The sequence below is a fragment of the Ochlerotatus camptorhynchus genome, unplaced genomic scaffold (assembly GCF_037179485.1).
Source record: "Ochlerotatus camptorhynchus isolate MF236.1 unplaced genomic scaffold, CSIRO-AGI_Acam_v1.1 ptg000022l, whole genome shotgun sequence".
NCBI lineage: Eukaryota > Metazoa > Arthropoda > Insecta > Diptera > Culicidae > Ochlerotatus > Ochlerotatus camptorhynchus.
The window spans coordinates 837,192-856,368 of record NW_027040514.1 but is presented as its reverse complement, the minus strand read 5'-3'; the positions used below and the strand labels follow the sequence as shown (position 1 = coordinate 856,368).

The window sequence follows — 19,177 nt, the reverse complement described above, 5'->3', positions numbered from 1 at the left end:
AAGAGGACTTCTCCCAGGTGAGTTGAACCACAACTATATGTCCAGCCGAAGCTGGCATCTTATTCTTGTGCTAATACCGCTTTTCGATTTACCGGCAATCGAGCTTCGTCTGCTGCATGTTCTGGTTGCACATCTACGTACTGCAATCGATAGTCATCTTTTATTGGAGGATTCCAATGTCGAGATCTACATAGCATATACCTTGCTGACCAACGCGATCAAAGCCTTGGTACGATTTGGCGCAGGCAATGTCCGTCGTCCACCACCGAAGCTACTAAGTCATCAGCAAAGACACCATACTCGCCTTCAACCAAACGGATTGAGCTTTGGAATTTTTCTACCCTGAACGTTCACCGAAGCATCCTTAACTCATCTGTGGATTTCGGAGTACGCATAACGAAGAGGGAGCATCGAACTATGTTTCTCCAGGTCAGTGTAGAATATAGTATATGTCAGCCGAAGCTAGGCTCAGAGATTACACGTTGGTGATTTATGTTTTTTCCTCTTCGATCGTATCCATATCCATTACTCACACACTGTAAATTGAGTCGATTGATTGAGGCCCGTATTCAGTGAGCAAAATATTTCCTGGTTTCCGATTTGATGGTTTAATTTCCGAGAAGAGTACTACTGCTTGTTTCTCCAGGTGAGGCACAACAGTATATGGCCAGTCGGGGCCAAGGTTCTCTTGATATTACATCCTGAATTTCCTTTCGACTCCATTGATCCCTTACTGAAACGAGGCGTGACGTCACATGTGAGCTGCTGCGACTGGTGGCTAATTTCATCGTTTGTTTTCGCATTTGGGAACAACATTATTTTCGACCAGGTAAAATACAGAATAGTATATGCCTGGCGAAGCTAGGATCAATCGCAGCATACTACACCGCTACTGTCTTCTCTTCTCGTGTGTGACGAACAACCACTATGCAAGTCGGCAAGAAACCGCCATCCCTCAGGGCACTGAAGATGATGCTGAAGGACACACAGTCATGCTTCAACGACATCCTACAGTTCGCGGACGGCTTTAAGGAAGGTGTTTCGATTACAGAGGTGGAGGTACGCTTGCAGAAACTCGACGAACTATGGGAAAGGTTCAGCGAAATCCTAATCGGGATTAGATCTCATGAAGACTTCCCGGAAGACAGCGACGCCTACGAGAAGGAACGGAAACAGTTCAGCGACAGTTATTACCGAGTTAAGTCATTCCTCGTCGACAAGATCAAGGTGAAATCTGGACCATCGGTACACGATCAATCCATTCATTCATCAGAGTCAACAGGTCAGGGCGCTTCTGGTCATGTACGCCTTCCTCAAATAAGACTACAGATGTTCAATGGGGATATTGATGAGTGGCTTAGCTTCCGGGATCTTTTCACTTCCCTGATCCACTGGAAAACCGAACTACCGGAAGTTGAAAAGTTCCACTATTTGAAGGGCTGCCTTCAGGGGGAACCTAGAAGTATAATCGATTCGCTGCAGATGACCAAAGCCAATTATCAGATCGCTTGGGATACTCTGTTGAAGCGATATAACGACAGTAAGTTACTGAAGAAGCGCCAAGTACAATCGCTGTTCAAGCTGCCTAGTATCTCGAAGGAGTCGGCCACTGACTTGCATATTCTGCTGGAAAGTTTCGAAAGGATCGTTCAAACTCTCGACAAGCTTGTACAACCGGAAGAATACAAGGATCTCCTTCTGATGAACCTCCTTACAACGCGTCTGGATCCAGCAACGTGCAGAGGATGGGAGGAGTTCTCATCGACCCAGGAGAAGGACACACTGAAAGGGCTCTCGGATTTCCTGCATCGTCGTGTCCAGGTGTTGGATTCTCTACCATCTAAGGCGGTGGACAACAAGGGTGTCGGTCCACCACAAGGGTCAGCCAAACCGAAACCGATGGTGAAAACAAGCTACGGTACGATACAATCGTCTGGGGGGCGGTGCGTAGCGTGTTCAGCGAATCATCTACTGTATCAATGTGGAACTTTCCAGCGACTATCGGTATCGGAACGAGACGCATTTCTCCGCACTCATTCGCTTTGTCGTAACTGTCTAAGGTCGGGCCATCTTGCTAAGGATTGTCAATCCAAATTCTCGTGCCGCAATTGTAAGGGAAGGCATCACTCTATGGTCTGCTTTAAACGCGAAAGGGATGGTAACTCGAAAGCTTCGGATACTGCGAAGGACAGAAACTCGTCCGCTTCCAACGATGCTCAAACGTCTTCGTCATCCTCCCAGGTGGCAGCTCAGATTTCAGTGTCTAATACAGCGCATGACATCGGATCACAAATACTACTAGCTACTGTGGTTCTGATCGTCGAGGATGATGATGGTAACCTCATACCAGCTCGCGCTCTGCTGGATTCGGGCTCTGAGAGTAATTTTATTACCGAACGATTAAGTCAGCGTTTAAAGGTGGATCGAAAACGAGTCGATGTATCAGTAACCGGCATCGGTCAGACAACGACAAGGGTGAAACAGCGTATTCAGGTTACGATACGATCACGGGTCTCTGAATTTTCGCGGGAATTGGGTTTCCTCGTCCTTCCGAAAGTGACTGTAAACTTACCAACGACATCGATCCGAGCTCAAGGGTGGACGGTTCCACAAAACGTTCAGTTGGCAGATCCTTCGTTCTTTGTGTCCAAGGGTGTGGACATGGTTCTCGGCATAGAAGCCTTCTTCGATTTCTTCGTAACGGGACGGAGAATGACTCTCGGCGACCAGCTACCGGCATTGAACGAATCGGTATTCGGATGGGTGGTGAGCGGTGGGTTATCTACATCCTGTCAGCCACTACATGTCAACTGCAACATTTCAACGTCTGAGGAGTTGGAGGCTCTCGTCGCACGGTTCTGGACTTGCGAAGAGATTGAAGCAGCACACAACTATTCCCGGGAAGAGGCTCGCTGCGAGGAGATCTACGTACAAACAGTAAAGCGTGCAACGGATGGGCGATATACTGTGTCTCTGCCAAAACGGGAAGGATCAGTCACACAGTTAGGCGAGTCAAGGGACATTGCCTTTCGTCGACTACTAGGTACGGAAAGAAGGTTGGCAAGGGACGCTGACCTGAAGGAGAAATATATATCATTCATGGACAAATATCTGCAAACGGGGCACATGACGAGGGTGGAAGGAACCTCTCATGATTCGGTCAAGCGATGCTATCTCCCGCATCATCCGGTGGTGAAAGAGGCAAGCACCACCACCAAGGTCCGCGTCGTCTTCGACGCTTCATGCAAGACATCGTCGGGTGTCTCCCTCAATGACGTGTTACTAACGGGGCCAGTAATACAGGACGATATACGAGCAATTATCCTACGCTGCAGAACCAAGCAGATAATGCTCGTAGCGGATGTCGAGAGAATGTTCGAGCAAGTCAACATCACTCCAGAAGACGCTCCCTTGCAGTCTATACTCTTTCGTTCTTCACCTGCGGAAGAAGTGGCTACATTCGAGCTCAACACGGTCACCTACGGGACAAAATCGGCACCGTTTCTGGCCACACGTACGCTAAAGCAATTGGCGATGGATGAAGAAGGACGATTCCCGTTGGCGGCCAAGGCAACAACAGAGGACACGTACATGGACGACGTGATAACAGGATCAAATAATGTCAAGGAAGCGGTAGAACTCAGGAAGCAGTTGGACGAAATGATGAGCAGTGGTGGATTCCGGCTAAGAAAGTGGGCGTCAAATCGCCCGGCCGTTCTGGAAGGTGTTGCGGAAGAAAATTTGGCAATTCCCGATACAAATGGAATTAATCTGGATCCGAACCCCTCGGTGAAAACGCTGGGTCTGACATGGATGCTTCAGGCAGACGCTTTCCGGTTCCAATTCAACATTCCAGTATTGGACTCAACGTTAAGACTCTCTAAACGCCGTGTTCTGTCGATAATAGCAACTCTTTTTGATCCATTGGGGCTGGTCGGAGCTGTTATCACAACCGCTAAACTGTTTATGCAGCTCCTGTGGACGTTGCAAAATAAGGATGGGAGCAAGCTGGATTGGGATGATCCACTGCCAACGACGGTGGGTGAGAATTGGTGCAAATTTCACCTACAATTACCTCTGCTCAACGAAGTTAGGGTCAAACGCTGTGTCATTCTTCCCGATGCAGTTACAGTGGAAATTCATTGCTTTTCTGACGCCTCAGAGAAAGCATATGGTGGGTGCCTGTACATAAGGAGTCAGGACTCAGAGGGGAAGGTCGCTATACACCTGTTGACGTCCAAATCCAGAGTTGCACCTCTAAAGTGCCAGACAATCCCGAGGTTGGAGCTTTGCGGGGCACTACTCGTGACTCAACTGTACGAGAAGGTAAAACGTTCCATCAAATTATCGGCACCAGCCTTCTTTTGGACGGATTCGACCTGCGTGCTGCGTTGGATCCAGGCCACACCAACAACTTGGAGTAATTTCATTGCCAACAGGGTGGCAAAAATCCAGATTATAACGGAACAAGGAGAATGGCGGCACGTCCCAGGAGTACACAACCCGGCGGACCAGATCTCCCGAGGAATCCTACCTCAAGATGTTCTCTGCAACAATATTTGGTGGCATGGCCCTAGTTGGTTGGCGCAGGATCGCGATCAATGGCCCGAAGCTCCTACCAACTGGAATTGTGAAAAAGGAAACGAGGAAATGCGTCGCACGGCAGTTGCAGTCATAGCCTCTCCAGAGGTAGAGTTCATCGAGTGGTACATCGAGAAATTTTCGTCTTATTCGGATTTGATTCGCCGAACTGCAATCTTGCTACGTTTCATGAAGCTATTACGCACGCCAAGGGAGGAACGTACGTCAGGATTTCTTACTACCGCCGAGCTACGCTGTTCAGAACAGGTACTAGTTCGTCTTGTTCAACGGAAGGCATTTTCGAAGGAATGGAAGGCGCTAGCAAGGGGAGAATACGTGTCAGGACAATCCCCGTTACGATGGTTTCATCCCATGATTTCGAAGGACAATCTCCTTCGAGTTGGTGGACGATTAGAGCACTCACAGGAATCGTACGAAACTAAACACCCCATGGTACTCCCAGCTCATCATCATTTCACACGACTCGTTCTACGGCACTATCACGAACGGCTGCTTCATGCAGGACCACAGCTGCTTCTGAGTGTCGTGAGGCTTCGATTCTGGCCACTTCGTGGAAGAGACATGACAAGGCAGACGGTACATAAATGCCAGAGATGTTTTCGAGCGAGACCCACAGCAATACACCAGTTCATGGGAGAACTACCAGCGGTTCGGGTAACAGCATCTCGTCCATTCGTGAAAACAGGCGTGGACTATTTTGGACCTGTTTATTTGCGACCAGTTCCACGACGGGCAGCGGTAAAGGCCTACGTCGCCATATTCGTGTGTATGTGCACGAAGGCCGTGCATATGGAATTGGTTTCCGACCTCTCTACGGACAGGTTTTTGCAAGCGCTTCGGAGATTTATCGCACGGCGGGGACGGTGCACCGACCTATATTCCGACAATGGCACCAATTTTGTCGGAGCTCGCAATAAGCTCCAAGAGATTCTTCGGCTACTAAAGGACAAGGACCATCACGAACAGGTGTCACATTTCTGCGCAGAGGAAGGGATGCATTGGCATTTTAGTCCTCCAAGTGCGCCACATTTCGGCGGCCTTTGGGAGGCGGCTGTCCGCTCCGCCAAGCACCACCTTCTAAGAGTTTTAGGAGATAATCCAACCACCCCGGAGGATATGAATACCTTACTCGTTCAGGTCGAAGGGTGCTTGAATTCAAGACCAATCACAACCTGCTCCGATGATCCCAGTGATTTAGAGCCATTAACTCCGGCACACTTTCTGGTAGGAGCTTCCTTGCAGTCTATCCCCGAGCCTGACCTCCAGAATATACCAACAAATCGCTTGAAGCAATGGGAACTCGTACAGAGAAAACTGCAAGACTTCTGGGCCAGGTGGAGGAAGGAGTATCTGTCGCAACTGCAAGGACGCGTGAAACGCTGGCACCCGCCAGTAGAAATCGCGACTGGCAAACTTGTGATCATCAAGGATGACAATCAACCCCCTTTACGTTGGAAAATGGGCAGAATCCAAGAAATCCACCCTGGAGTGGACGGCATTGTGCGTGTGGTAACTTTGAAGACAACAGGAGGTGTCCTGACAAGACCGGTGGAGAAAATATGCATCTTGCCATCTTCAGCAGACATCGAAGAACATCAACCAACTGCCTAAAGGATCAATTACCCGTGTACCCTATCCCGTCCTGTCCCTGTCCAAGAGGAAACCTTTAATCTTTCTTTTCAGAAATGCAGTTATTTCTGGGTGGGTGAGGATGTTGGAAATCACCTTGAACCCCTCGCACTACATCCCTGGAATGGTCATCGTCTCTACGTACAGTCCACTATTCTTTGTGTCGTTGGCTACAACTGCACTATATCCAGGACAGATAGGCAGGAGCTCGTTGTTTACGGTGTGGTCATCTCAGCAACATCTACCAAACACACATAGGCTATGTGGTGGTGAGTTACGATCGGCCTGCGGGAGAGGATAATCGTCCGTTATCTCTTATCGAGATCGTGGCCGAGAGATCGATCTGTTCATCGGAGCGGGATCGAACTTACGAACCCCAAATACATCGAACGGCAGCTCAACCTGATCGTCGCTGGGAGATGAAGCTAGTGGCTATCAATTCGCCGGTGAAAACGGTTCGATCGAGGAACCATATATAGTTTTACACTTATGATTAGGATTAAGTAGTAATAAATAGATGTTAAAGTAATCGTAAATAAATGTGTTTCGCGTAATGTGTTTCAAGTAATGTGTACCTTAACTGTACGACGCGTGTGAAGAAAGGCCTGATCATTAAGCCCGTCATCCCTATGGAGCCATAAAGGTTGGTGAAACCTAAACTTCATGTCTTTATGAGCAGTTTAAGATGCACAAAAATTGCACGAGTACATTACTATGGTGATAAGGTAAACACTCCTCGTTTATTTGTTTCCTTCTGTGAAAGCATGCTTAGTCACAAATCGTGGATTTTCTGATATTCTCCATACTGCAAAGATGATTTTCCTACCACTGAAGGGGCGACATCTCTCGGATCTTCAGTATAGCTAATACTCAAATCATATAATTAATTGGGTTGTTTAGGGGTATTGAGGTAAATTCATATTCGTTATCTGCCTTAAAATGAAACCGAAATCCAAAATTTCATCAATTTTGGTACACTGCAAGTATTTTAAATAAGTACGATTACATAAGCAAAAATCACCATGCTAGCGCCCCTTGGTGGGACTTTGTGTGAGAGCGAGCCATCAACGAATAGATTTAGTGCCAACGATCAAAAATTTAAATATTGATTTAAAAATTGAGATGAATGTCTAAAGGATCGATAAAAATATCGTTGTGCTCAGAAAACAAAGCTCTATCAGATGATGTGCACTCATAAAATAAATCACATAACCAATAGAAAATATTCATGTGAATTTTACATAACTTTCATGTTTTTCCCATAATTGGAAATTGCACCACTAAATCACATAAACGTTATGTGTTCAATGAAATCTATATGATTTCTCATAAAGAATTTCTTATGCTATGTGATATTCAAATAACAATCATTATTTTTGTTATTGGAAAAATATTATGTGCATTCCTAATAGAAGCTAAGTGAAAACTTTTTTCAGTGAATAAAAATCGGTATATTTTTTCAAAGTTAAACAACCCAATTGGCATCTACTTTAATATTACGTGATAAAACCATAGAGGTAACTCTAAGACTAGAAAGTACCGAAATAACGTGCTCAACTTTTTGGCTCAGCTCTGGTACTATCTTCTGCCCTTAAGCTAATCGATTCACCCCTTGAAACATAGGAAAAACCAATAACCCCTCATTTTATCTGTCAAACTTTCATAGCGAATCAAAACAAACATTGTGTAGTACTAGAATTTCGACTAGAATGGGGTACGTTAATCGATTTGCTTGGAACTAATAGGCTAGTCAAGTAGTGAGCCAATTTTAAATCGTTAGTTTCCACGGGTTGATTGTACCACATGGCAACACTAAATGTACTAGAATGTTTTGGTTCTATCTCTTTCCCTATACTCAAAACTGAAATGCATAAAAATGACAAAATGATACACTCTTTGCACACTGTCAAAGATCATTGCACACAAAATCAACTTTTTTCAAATCAAAACAAAAATACTAGCCCATCTGGTGGCTGATGGCACAAGCTTCTAAGAATTTCTATTAATTGATTTCTTCGCCAGCTAGTCGTCTGTCACTTCGTTTGTGCGTGCTCACTGTCAATATGTGTGTTAATTCAGTTTGGTAATATTTTTTTTTACCATTTCTGCGTAGTTTTGAATCATTAATGATTAATCAATCAAAATGTATTAGGGTAAACGCTCCTATAGCTGCGGTACGTCAGAAGCGTTTGGTTCCTATAGTTGTATATTGAGTCTCCATGCACAACTATAGGAACCTAACGCTTCTAACATACCGCAACTATAGGAGCGTTTCTCCTATTCTGTTTCTCCGTGTAGACAAAATGTGTCGGCAGGGAGCAATGAGCACATGAGGGACGTAGCGCAAACTAAAGAGACTGAATTGGGTAAAGAGGCGACACCTTATCCATTTGACAGGTCTTCTGCTCGATTGGAATAACTTTTCATGACTTTGACAGATAATCGATTGTTCCAATTTTGACTTGTCGTCCCTTTTTAAATTCGGGCTCTTTAGCGCAAACCTTTCAAATGTTGCTGTATTCGTGTAAATACACTTAGAAAATTTAAACCTTTTTTTTTTGAAGATCGAAAAGATCGAAAGAAAAAATCAATTTTTTCGATCTTTTCGTCGACAAATAATCGATCCGAAAAATCAGAAATCGGGATGAAAAAGATCGATATTTCAATGATCGATCCAAGATCGCGCAATCCTATTTTCGAAATTTCCGTAGATCTATTGAAGAATGAAAGTGACGATTGACTCACAGATGGCGAGTGGGTGAAAATGGTAATGACGTGTTGATATCTGTCAAATCGCATGACTTCTTTTTTTAGTACATCATCATTTTTGTATTTGCAGATCTTAAAACTAGGTGCTCGACTAGGTGTCGCATGACCAGTTTTAGCTTTGCTTTGATTCGCCAATAGAACTAATTGAATTTTGCAGATGGATCCGGAGGAGATATTCACAGAAGCTAAAATTTAATATCCATCCCACTGCGACCTAGCAAGAAGTACAGTCGACTTGTTTCGCGCTCCGGTATTTCGGAAGTTTTCTCGGTATTCGGTTGGTTTAAATTATCAGTTTTTTCTCGCTTAGTGATTACTGGCATAGTTACCGGCTAAACAATTATCTGAAAGTGAGTTTTTCTGAGAAGAAAGTGGTTTTCGGCGTCATCGGAAAGAAAATTGTTCACTTGCAATTGGATATTCGCAAACCAATTTGCGCTTCATCGGTGCGTGATCACGCATACCTGCACACAGATCATCGTCATCGAGTGTCAGCATCTGCCTCCGCATTTATACCGGTCATCCATCATCGTGTGTCCAGCTGAGTGCCGAGCCTCATACAAGCACACCACTACAAAGATCGCCCGTACACGCGCATCGAAGGTCACCCACGCTGCGCGTTGCTCCGCTGCTGCTGTGTAATCACTCGGTGGTAGTAGTATCATAGAGGTAACTCTAAGACTAGAAGCTCCCGAAATAATGTGCTCAACTTTTTGGCTCAGGTCTGGTACTCTGTTCGGTCCCAAGCTAATCGATTCACCCCTCGAAACATAGGAAAAACCAATAACCCCTCATTTTATCTGTCAAACTTTCATAGCGAATCAAAACAAACATAGTGTAGTAATAGAATTTCAACTAGAATAGGGTACGTTAATCGTTTGCTTGGGACCAATAGGCTACTAAAGTGGTGAGCCAATTTAAAATCGTTAGTTTCGTATTGATTGTTGGTAGTATCGCAGATAAGTTTTTTTTTCCTGTTTCTTTCTCTCGCCCATCAGTTAAATTTAATTTTGTGTTTCTGTGTTTGTAGTTTTTTTTCTGTTTATTGTGTCTGTGTGGTTTTAAGCATCGTTTCAGTGGAAGAGCGTTTACCGCTCCCACTAGTACGGCAAAATGGACGTCTCGTCAGAAGACGATATGGACATTTTGTCGGAAGATGACACCAGTTTGCCACTCGATGGCAAGAAAAGACGAAAACGTCCTGTCATTCATGGTTCGTCTCAGAAAAGCCCCCGATCGCGAGCCTATCCAGATGACTCGACTGGGCCATGGGTTGTCTACTTTCAGCCCAAAAACAAACCTTTGAACTTGATGCAAATTTCCACTGATCTGACGAAGCGATACTCGGTCGTGACCGAGATCACGAAGGTTAGGCATAATAAACTTCGTGTTGTCGTTTCTAACCTGAAGCAGGCTAACGAGATTGCTGCCTCCCAGCTCTTTACGATTGAGTACAGGGTTTACATACCAGCTCGTGATGTGGAGATCGAAGGTGTGGTCACCGAAGCGAGTCTGACCCCCGAGATCTTGGAGAAGCAGGCGGTTGGCCGTTTCAAGAACCCCTTGCTCCCCCCGGTGAAGATACTGGATGTCCAAAAACTGGGCTCAGTATCTGTCAGCGAGGGTAAAAAGAGTTTTACCCCCACAGACTCGTTTCGCGTGACCTTTTCTGGTTCAGCCCTTCCTCAGTACATCGAGTTGGGAAAACTTCGGCTACCTGTGCGCTTGTTTGTTCCTCGGGTCATGATCTGCCAAAACTGCAAACAGTTGGGACATACGGCCTCTCACTGTGGCAGCAAGGCACGCTGTTCCAAATGCGGGGAGAAGCACGAGGATGGCGCCTGCACAGTCACGGCACCAAAATGCGTGTACTGCAAAGGATCTCCTCCTCATGGTCTCTCGTCGTGTCCGGTGTATAAATAACGCGGGGAAAAACTAGAGCGCTCTCTTAAAGAACGTTCCAGGCGGTCTTTTGCAGAAATGCTTAAGACAGCCAAGCCATCGACCAACGAAACAAATCCCTTCGCTCTTTTGTCAGATGACGAGTCTGGCTCTGACTTGGCTGAGGAGGGAGTTTCTTTCAGTTTTCCGGAAGGTTCTGCCCGGAAACGAAAACGCATCCGTTCGCGGAAAGTTGCAGATCAAGAACCCCAAATCAGCTTGCCCAAATCAAGGAGTGGTGGAAAAAAGGAGACTTCTACTCCTCCTGGATTCCGCAGAACTGATTATACCCAGGATTTTCCACCTCTCCCGGGGACATCCAAAACCCCCGATGCCCCAATTTTCAGAACACAAGCCCCTTCTTCATCTGGGTTGTTCTCATTTGATAACATTGTGGACAGTATCCTCAATTACCTCGATATTTCTGATCCTCTGAAAAGCATTGTTCTGGCAATGCTTCCTACTGTGAAAACCCTCTTGAAGCAGTTGACATTGAAGTGGCCCCTCCTTGCAGCAATCATCTCCTTCGATGGATAATTTTCCAAACGAGGTCGGGGATTTGATCACTGTTCTACAGTGGAATTGTCGAAGTCTTATTCCTAAGATAGAATCGTTTAAGTTTTTGGTTCACAATAATGATTGTGATGCATTTGCTCTGTGTGAAACTTGGCTCTCTTCAGATATGGATCTTCCTTTTCATGATTTTAACATTATTCGACTGGATCGTGAGGATTCGCGTGGAGGAGGAGTACTTTTGGGGATCAAAAAGTGCCATTCCTTCTATAGAGTGAATCTTCCACAATTTACAGGTATTGAAGTTGTCGCATGTCAGGCTTTTGTTAAAGGCAAGAGCCTTTGTATTGCTTCTGTGTATATTCCTCCCCGAGTTTCGATTAGTCAAAAACAACTTTCAGATATCTGTTCAGTTCTTCCTACTCCACGGTTGATTATGGGAGATTTTAATTCCCACGGTACAGGCTGGGGGGAACTGTATGATGACAACCGTTCTACTTTGATATATGACCTCTGTGATAACTTCAATATGACAATTCTTAACAATGGAGAAGTAACACGTCTGGCTGGTCCATCCTCAAATGGAAGTAGATTAGACCTCACACTTTGCTCTAATTCATTATCGTTGGATTGCACGTGGAATGTGATTCAGGATCCCCACGGTAGTGATCACTTGCCGATCGGCATTTCGATTGCCAGTGGGTTCAATCCGTCGGAATCCGTTAATGTCGCGTACGACCTCACCCGTAATATCGATTGAACAACGTTCAAGACCGCGATAGAGGAAGCCGTGTCGTCGGTAGAAGGGCTTCCACCGTTGGAGGAATATAACTTCCTCTCCAATCTGATCTTGGACAGCGCGCTTCGAGCTCAAACTCGGCCGGTTCCAGGAACGTCTTTTCGTAGGAAACCTCCTACCCCTTGGTGGGACCAGCAATGCACTGAGGTTTATCGTAAAAAGTCCGACGCGTTTAAGCTTTTCCGGAAACGCGGAACACCCGAGTATTTTGAAGCGTACTCGACTCTTGAACACGAACTCAAGAGCCTCATCAAAGCCAAGAAACGCGGATACTGGCGGCAATTCGTGGACGGTTTATCGCGCGAAACGTCGATGAATACGCTTTGGAACACGGCGCGAAGGATGCGTAACCGGTCTTCAAACAACGAGAGCGAGGAGCACTCGGATCGGTGGATTCTCAAGTTCGCGCGAAAAGTATGTCCTGATTCCGTGCCGGCACAGATGATTCCTCGCGAAACGACGAATTCGGTAGACGAGATCAGCCAGCCTTTTTCAATGCTGGAGCTCTCACTCGCGCTCCTTTCGTGTCGCAATTCGGCTCCGGGGGCTGATAGGATAAAGTTCGACTTGTTGAAGAACCTCCCAGACGTCGTTAAGAGGCGCATGTTGAACTTGTTTTGTCAGTTCCTGGAGTTCAATATTGTTCCAGATGATTGGAGGCGAGTGAGAGTTATAGCCATTAAAAAGCCTGGAAAACCCGCGTCAGATCATAACTCGTATCGTCCCATCGCGATGTTATCGTGCATTCGAAAATTGTTGGAGAAAATGATCCTTTTTCGCCTCGACAAATGGGTTGAGACGAACCACCTTCTTTCAGATACTCAATTTGGTTTCCGTAGGGGTAAGGGAACGAACGACTGTCTCACGTTGCTTTCCTCGGAAATTCAGTTGGCTTTTGCTAAGAAAGAGCAAATGGCTTCTGTGTTCTTGGATATCAAGGGGGCTTTTGATGCAGTATCCGTTGAAGTTCTTTCAGAGAAACTCCACGCTTGTGGATTGTCTCCATTAATGAATAATTTTTTGTACAATTTGCTGTCAGAAAAACATATGAGCTTTTCTCATGGAAACTCTACAGCTTTTCGATTTAGCTACATGGGTCTCCCCCAAGGCTCATGTTTAAGCCCCCTTTTGTACAATTTCTACGTTAGAGAAATTGACAATTGTCTAAGTGACAACTGCACGTTGAGACAACTTGCAGATGATGGCGTAGTGTCTATGACAGGGCCCAAAGGGGTCAACCTGCAAGGACCCTTACAGGATACCTTAGACAATTTGTCTACTTGGGCTATCCAGCTAGGTATCGAATTCTCCACGGAGAAAACTGAGTTGGTCGTTTTTTCTAGGAAGCATAGCCCAGCACAACCGAAGCTTCAACTTTTGGGTAAGCCGATCACTCATTCCATGTCTTTCAAATATCTTGGGGTCTGGTTCGATTCCAAATGCACCTGGAGATCTCACATTGAGTATCTGAGACGAAAATGCCAACAAAGGATCAATTTTCTCCGAACAATTACCGGAACGTGGTGGGGAGCTCATCCGCAAGATCTTCTAGCGTTGTACCGGACAACGATTTTATCAGTTTTAGAGTACGGTAGTTTTTGCTTCCAGTCGGCGGCTAAAACTCACATCATCAAACTGGAACGTATCCAGTATCGTTGTCTTCGTATCGCGTTAGGATGCATGCACTCGACTCATACGATGAGTCTCGAAGTGTTGGCGGGCATGTTGCCACTATCGGATCGGTTTTCGGAATTGTCCCACAGGCTCCTCACCCGTTGTGAAGTTATGAACCCACTGGTAATCGAAAACTTTGAGAAGCTTCTTGAGCTAAACCCTCAAACTCGTTTTATGTCATTGTACTACGTGTACATAACTCAGGATGTCAGCCCTTCACAGCATAATCCCCATCGTGTATGCTTCTCCGACTTCGGCAATTCAGTTAGTTTTGATTTATCTATGACGCGGGAGATTCGTGGGATCCCAGAACATCATCGTTCCATGATTGTTCCGTCAATTTACGCTGCAAAGTTTGGCCAAGTTGATTCCGCAAGATCGTTCTTCACAGATGGATCACTAATAGAGTCGTCCGCTGGTTTTGGTATTTTTAACGAATTTCATAGCGCCTCTCGAATGCTTCAAGCTCCTTGTTCCGTATATGTTGCTGAACTGGCGGCAATATATTATACGCTAGAGACGATCGCCTCACTTGCACCAGATCATTATTTTATTTTTACGGATAGTCTCAGTTCTGTCGAGGCTATTCGCTCTATTAGGCCGGTAAAGCACTCCTCTTATTTTCTCATGAAAATACGAGAGCTTTTAAGTGCTTTATCTTTAAGATCTTTCGTCATCACCTTTGCATGGGTCCCATCTCATTGCTCGATTCCGGGCAATGAGATGGCTGACTCACTTGCTAAGGTGGGCGCTATGCAAGGCGATATTTACGATCGACAAATCGCCTACAATGAATTTTTCTTCATTTATCGTCAACAGTCGCTCACCAGCTGGCAAAATAAATGGAGTGAAGGAAGTTTGGGACGATGGCTATTCTCGATCATCCCTAAGGTGTCGAAGAGTCCTTGGTTCAAGGGGTTGGATGTGGGTCGAGACTTCATTCGTCTGATGTCTCGCCTCATGTCCAATCACTATTCGTTAAACGCTCACTTGTTTCGTGTTGGGCTGGGAGACAGCAATCTCTGTGAATGTGGACAAGGTTACCAAGACGCCGATCACATCCTTTGGTCTTGTGCTGAGCATCGTGGAGTCAGATCTGAGCTGTGCGATTCCCTTCGGGCTCGAGGTAGACAACCCAATGTTCCAGTTCGGGATATTTTGGCTAGACGTGATCTGGAGTTTATGAAACTCATATATGTTTACTTTAAGAATACTAACCTTAGATTGTAAGTTTGATTAACCTTGTGTTTAGTTTGTGTATTGTGCGTGTAGGTTTTTTTTTTAATGTTTGTCTTCAAGATGAATAGAAATAAGTTCATGTTTTAGGATTAATTAAATATTTGTATAATAAATCATATTTCAAACCTCCTTCTCCCTTTCCCCATCCAAAAAATTGTAAATCTACACTAACCTCGAGACGACCGCGAGTAATCGGTTCAATTCCTTTAACTCTAGATTTAAGACATTAATTATGTATAATGAAAATGATAACTCGGCTCTGTAAAGTTTATTCGATTGAGCCTGTACAAATAAATTAATATAAAAAAAAATTAATATTGTTTTAGGGATTTGTTTTGTTTGTTTAGTTTGATTTTTTTTTGTTGGAGACAAGTTTTCAAACGTGGCAATGCATCACAAATTAGTTTCCTTTCTACCTCCGCTCATCATTTTAAGGTTTAAATATACAATTTTTTTAAATCAATACATGATTAACATGACTGATTGGTGGTAATAACGATCACAATCTTGGGTTACTAATCGTGACTGCTGGGCGTATCTTCTCATGCTCTCTAGTTCACAACGCGTCCGTCTGGTACAGATTGGCCTGGATATTTTTTAGGAAGCACTGCTTTGCGTTGACCCACAGCTACTGATCTGTAGAGCTTTTAGATAGATGTGGATCAGTCAGATTTGAACCATGCTTTTTGCGGTCCGGGACAAGGGAACAAACTCAGCGAACTGGTGGCTATACGGGAAGCAGGTGATCGGGAATAATTTATATAATTTGTAAAATAGGATAATATCTACAACGGACTAAGTGGGAAGACGAGGGCTATATGAAAAAATCTAGCCCAAGCAAGGGGGAATGGAAGGTCACTTACTGGAAACCTTATCGGACATTTGCGAGGTATGCATCTGCAGCACACTTCTTGTGTTCCGTTCTCCGGCCGGCATTGGCAAGTTGCTGAACCGTTTCCAGATCCATATCGACGTCTTCCTTCCCGGGTGGCATCCCAACAAACAATAATTATTTGAGTTGATGGACAGCTGAAAAAGTTATTTTTTAGTTGAAGAAGCTTGTTTTTCCCTAAATAAGCTCTTATTCAACATTCAATGTTGTTGGGATGTGTCCATTCGTCTTCCTCCTGCAGCAGGATGTGTATGTATATATATGTAGTCACCTTGGTTCTGATCAGATTTTTAGACTTATTATTTCAGTAGGACGTGCTACGATTGGACAAGGTCAAACGAAGTCAGATTGTTTCAAAGACCTCATTTACACCTCCTCTAACAAACAATTTTAGCTTATACAGGCAACAATTATCTATATAACCCAATTTCTGGCTGTATAAGCTAATTTGCAGCTGATAGCTGACACTTGAAAATTCAGGGAATGTCGAATTTTAATGCATCTCCATAAAGTTGTTTCAAAATTGGGTTGCTTAACTTTGAAATATACATATACCGATTTTGATACATCATCTGTTAAGGCCCACGCAGATCCGGATCGGACGCGTTGCGGCAAAGTGACAGCTAAATCTATTGTCTACCTGTCAAATTTACGTCAACGCAGCGCAAACGGATCTAATGTGGGTGGCTTCGTTTACTGAGCACAACGATATTTTTATCGATCCCGTAGACATTCATCTCGATTTTTAAATTAAGATTTAAATTTTTGATCGTTGACACTAAATCTAGTCGTTGACGGCTCGCTCCAATACAAAGTCACACCAAGGGGCGCTAAGATGGTGATTTTTGCTAATGTAATCGTACTGATTTAAAATAGTTCCAATGTACCAAAATTGATGAAATTTTGGAGTTCGATTCCATTTTTAATGCAGATAACGAATACATATGTATGTATTTACCTCAATACCCCTAAACAACCTAATTCTAGCCAATTTCCATCTAAGAAATATGCTTTCCGTCTTATAAAATGTCAACAATTATCTCCAAATTAATGCAAAAAAAAATGTTCCACCGGTAACGACACCACCGTCACTTCATCATACCAATTACAGAAGCGTTAATAAAATTAACATACCAAACGATATGCCATTCTACACAGGCAACGCTACTTGCAAGGATTCCCGCAAATACAATTATCACGTCATTACCACACGCTGCTGCTGCTGCTGTTGCTCGGTCGCTGGCTGTCGTGAGAAGGAAAAAAAGAGCGCCACGGATAAAAACAGTCTCACAGTTGAAACTGATACCCTCCGACATGAAACATGACATGCTCATGCTGCTGCTTCTGCTGCTGGTGGTGCAGAATTGGACAACATTTTGAGCTAGGAGAGTAGAACGAACGAACGAGCGGAGAAAAAAAAAACTGCAGCAAAACTAGCGGGCAGCGCGCGCAAACTGTCCACCACCATCCAGCGCAAAAACCATGCGCCTCCATTGTTATAGGGCTTCATTACCGCAGTGTGACTATTAAATTTCGCTAAAACGCATTGCCTGCCGCACACTAAGGTCTTCTCCGGACTGCCGTATGTATTTGTCGCAATTTCCTCACCCCTCACCCGGAATTGCACCATCCATCCTCTCTCATCGTGTCGTTTATGCTGTTTACCCATCCAGTGCGAAATAGGAAACCACCCAGTAACAAGGACCATTTTTGCAGAACTACAAACTCTGCAGGATGCCGCCAAACTGTTCGGCGCTCACCCTATGTGAATCGCGTGACCCGACCCAACGTCTGACGGCGGCTGACGATGATATTTGCCACGCGTCTCCATCTTTCGATATGTAGCTTATGGCCGTCGTACATATTACGGAGATGCATGCAAAGTAGATGTCGGACTATCGCATTTCGCATTATGCTGAAGGAGCGTGCCGATTACCCGTTCCGCTTTTCTTACGTTGCTTTTGTTTTTGCTACACTGCTGTCATATTGCACCTGTGAGCTGTGTGAAAGGGGAACCGTGCGCACAGGTGGTACAGCGTTGCCAATCTGTAAACTATTGACAAACCGTTGCAATCGCAGCGGTGATAAGTTCGAAATAATGTGTCAAACTGAATACATTTTTGAAATTGCGACCAAAAAACTATTATTTCCTATTTATTCTAGCGAGTTTCTGTGAAAGTCAAAACATGATCGGAGCAAAAAAGTAGTACTCTCAATAATGGTACTCTCAAAAAATAAATCACATTTACAATGGAAAATATCTATTAGAACTTTACATAACTTTCATGTGATCTCATAATTTGGAATCGCACTACAAAATCACATGAACCTTATGTGTCCAATGAAATTTATGTGATTTATCACATTGAATTCATGTGATCATATGAATGTTATGTCAATTTCAGATAAGAAGCATTAATTTTGTTATTGGAAAAATATCATGTGCGTTCCCAATGGAAAATATATGCAAACTTTTTTCGGTGTATGTAATGCTGAATTTTAAAGTGCTTTGTTTCGAAAATATCTTCCAAATAAACAAACATCATCCAAATCTCCCGATTCATTTACCGAGTAAATCTTTTGCCACTTGGAATTAATTTCAGTCGGTGTATTAATCAGCAGATTAATTCGTGTTTCGTCTGGTGATACACTGAGCAATCGGCCTGTTTAATAGTTTTTTGTCGATGGATTTACTCGGCCGACTTTGTCTGCTGTTTTAACGGTCGATTAGTGCTTATTCCTACCACCAGGAGCGCATGAGTTTAAGTTGGATTTCTCAATTGACGAATCCAACTTAAACTAATGCGCGCCTGGTGACAGGAATAAGCACTATCCGAAGGTGATCAGATAGTGACAGCCCTTGAAAATTTCATTATTTTTATGGAAATTTGTTAAATTACAGTGCATGTTCGTGTAAATATGCTATTAAAATGAATGAATATTGTACAAAACCTAAAAAGCTATTGTGCTATGTGTCTATCCTAAAATAAAAATTACTAGTTTTCAAATAAAGTTGAAAAAACATGCTAAGGTTATGGACATCGTTATGTTAACAGCCATACCACATCGATTAATGTTGATATGAAGACGCCATAATAAAAATGTTATGGTTAATTTGC

The 19,177-nt window shown here is 44.1% G+C and overlaps 1 protein-coding gene across 1 annotated transcript; it reads left to right on the top strand.

Moving 5' to 3' along the window:
• Positions 1-927: 927 nt before the first annotated feature.
• LOC135704593 (uncharacterized) lies at positions 928-5,545 on the top strand. Its single transcript, XM_065226051.1, has 2 exons — positions 928-4,042; positions 5,424-5,545. The coding sequence occupies exons 1-2, from the start codon at positions 928-930 to the stop codon at positions 5,543-5,545; spliced, it is 3,237 nt and encodes a 1,078-aa protein (XP_065082123.1).
• The last annotated feature ends 13,632 nt before the right edge of the window (positions 5,546-19,177 follow it).

What these genes read in the sequence shown, in the direction of transcription:
- LOC135704593 (XM_065226051.1), top strand. Translation starts at nt 928, where the DNA reads ATGCAAGTCGGCAAGAAACCGCCATCCCTCAGGGCACTGAAGATGATG. An exon ending in TCCACTGCCAACGACGGTGG is followed by an intron (nt 4,043 to 5,423) that starts GTGAGAATTGGT and finishes CTCTACGGACAG; the next exon opens with GTTTTTGCAAGCGCTTCGGA.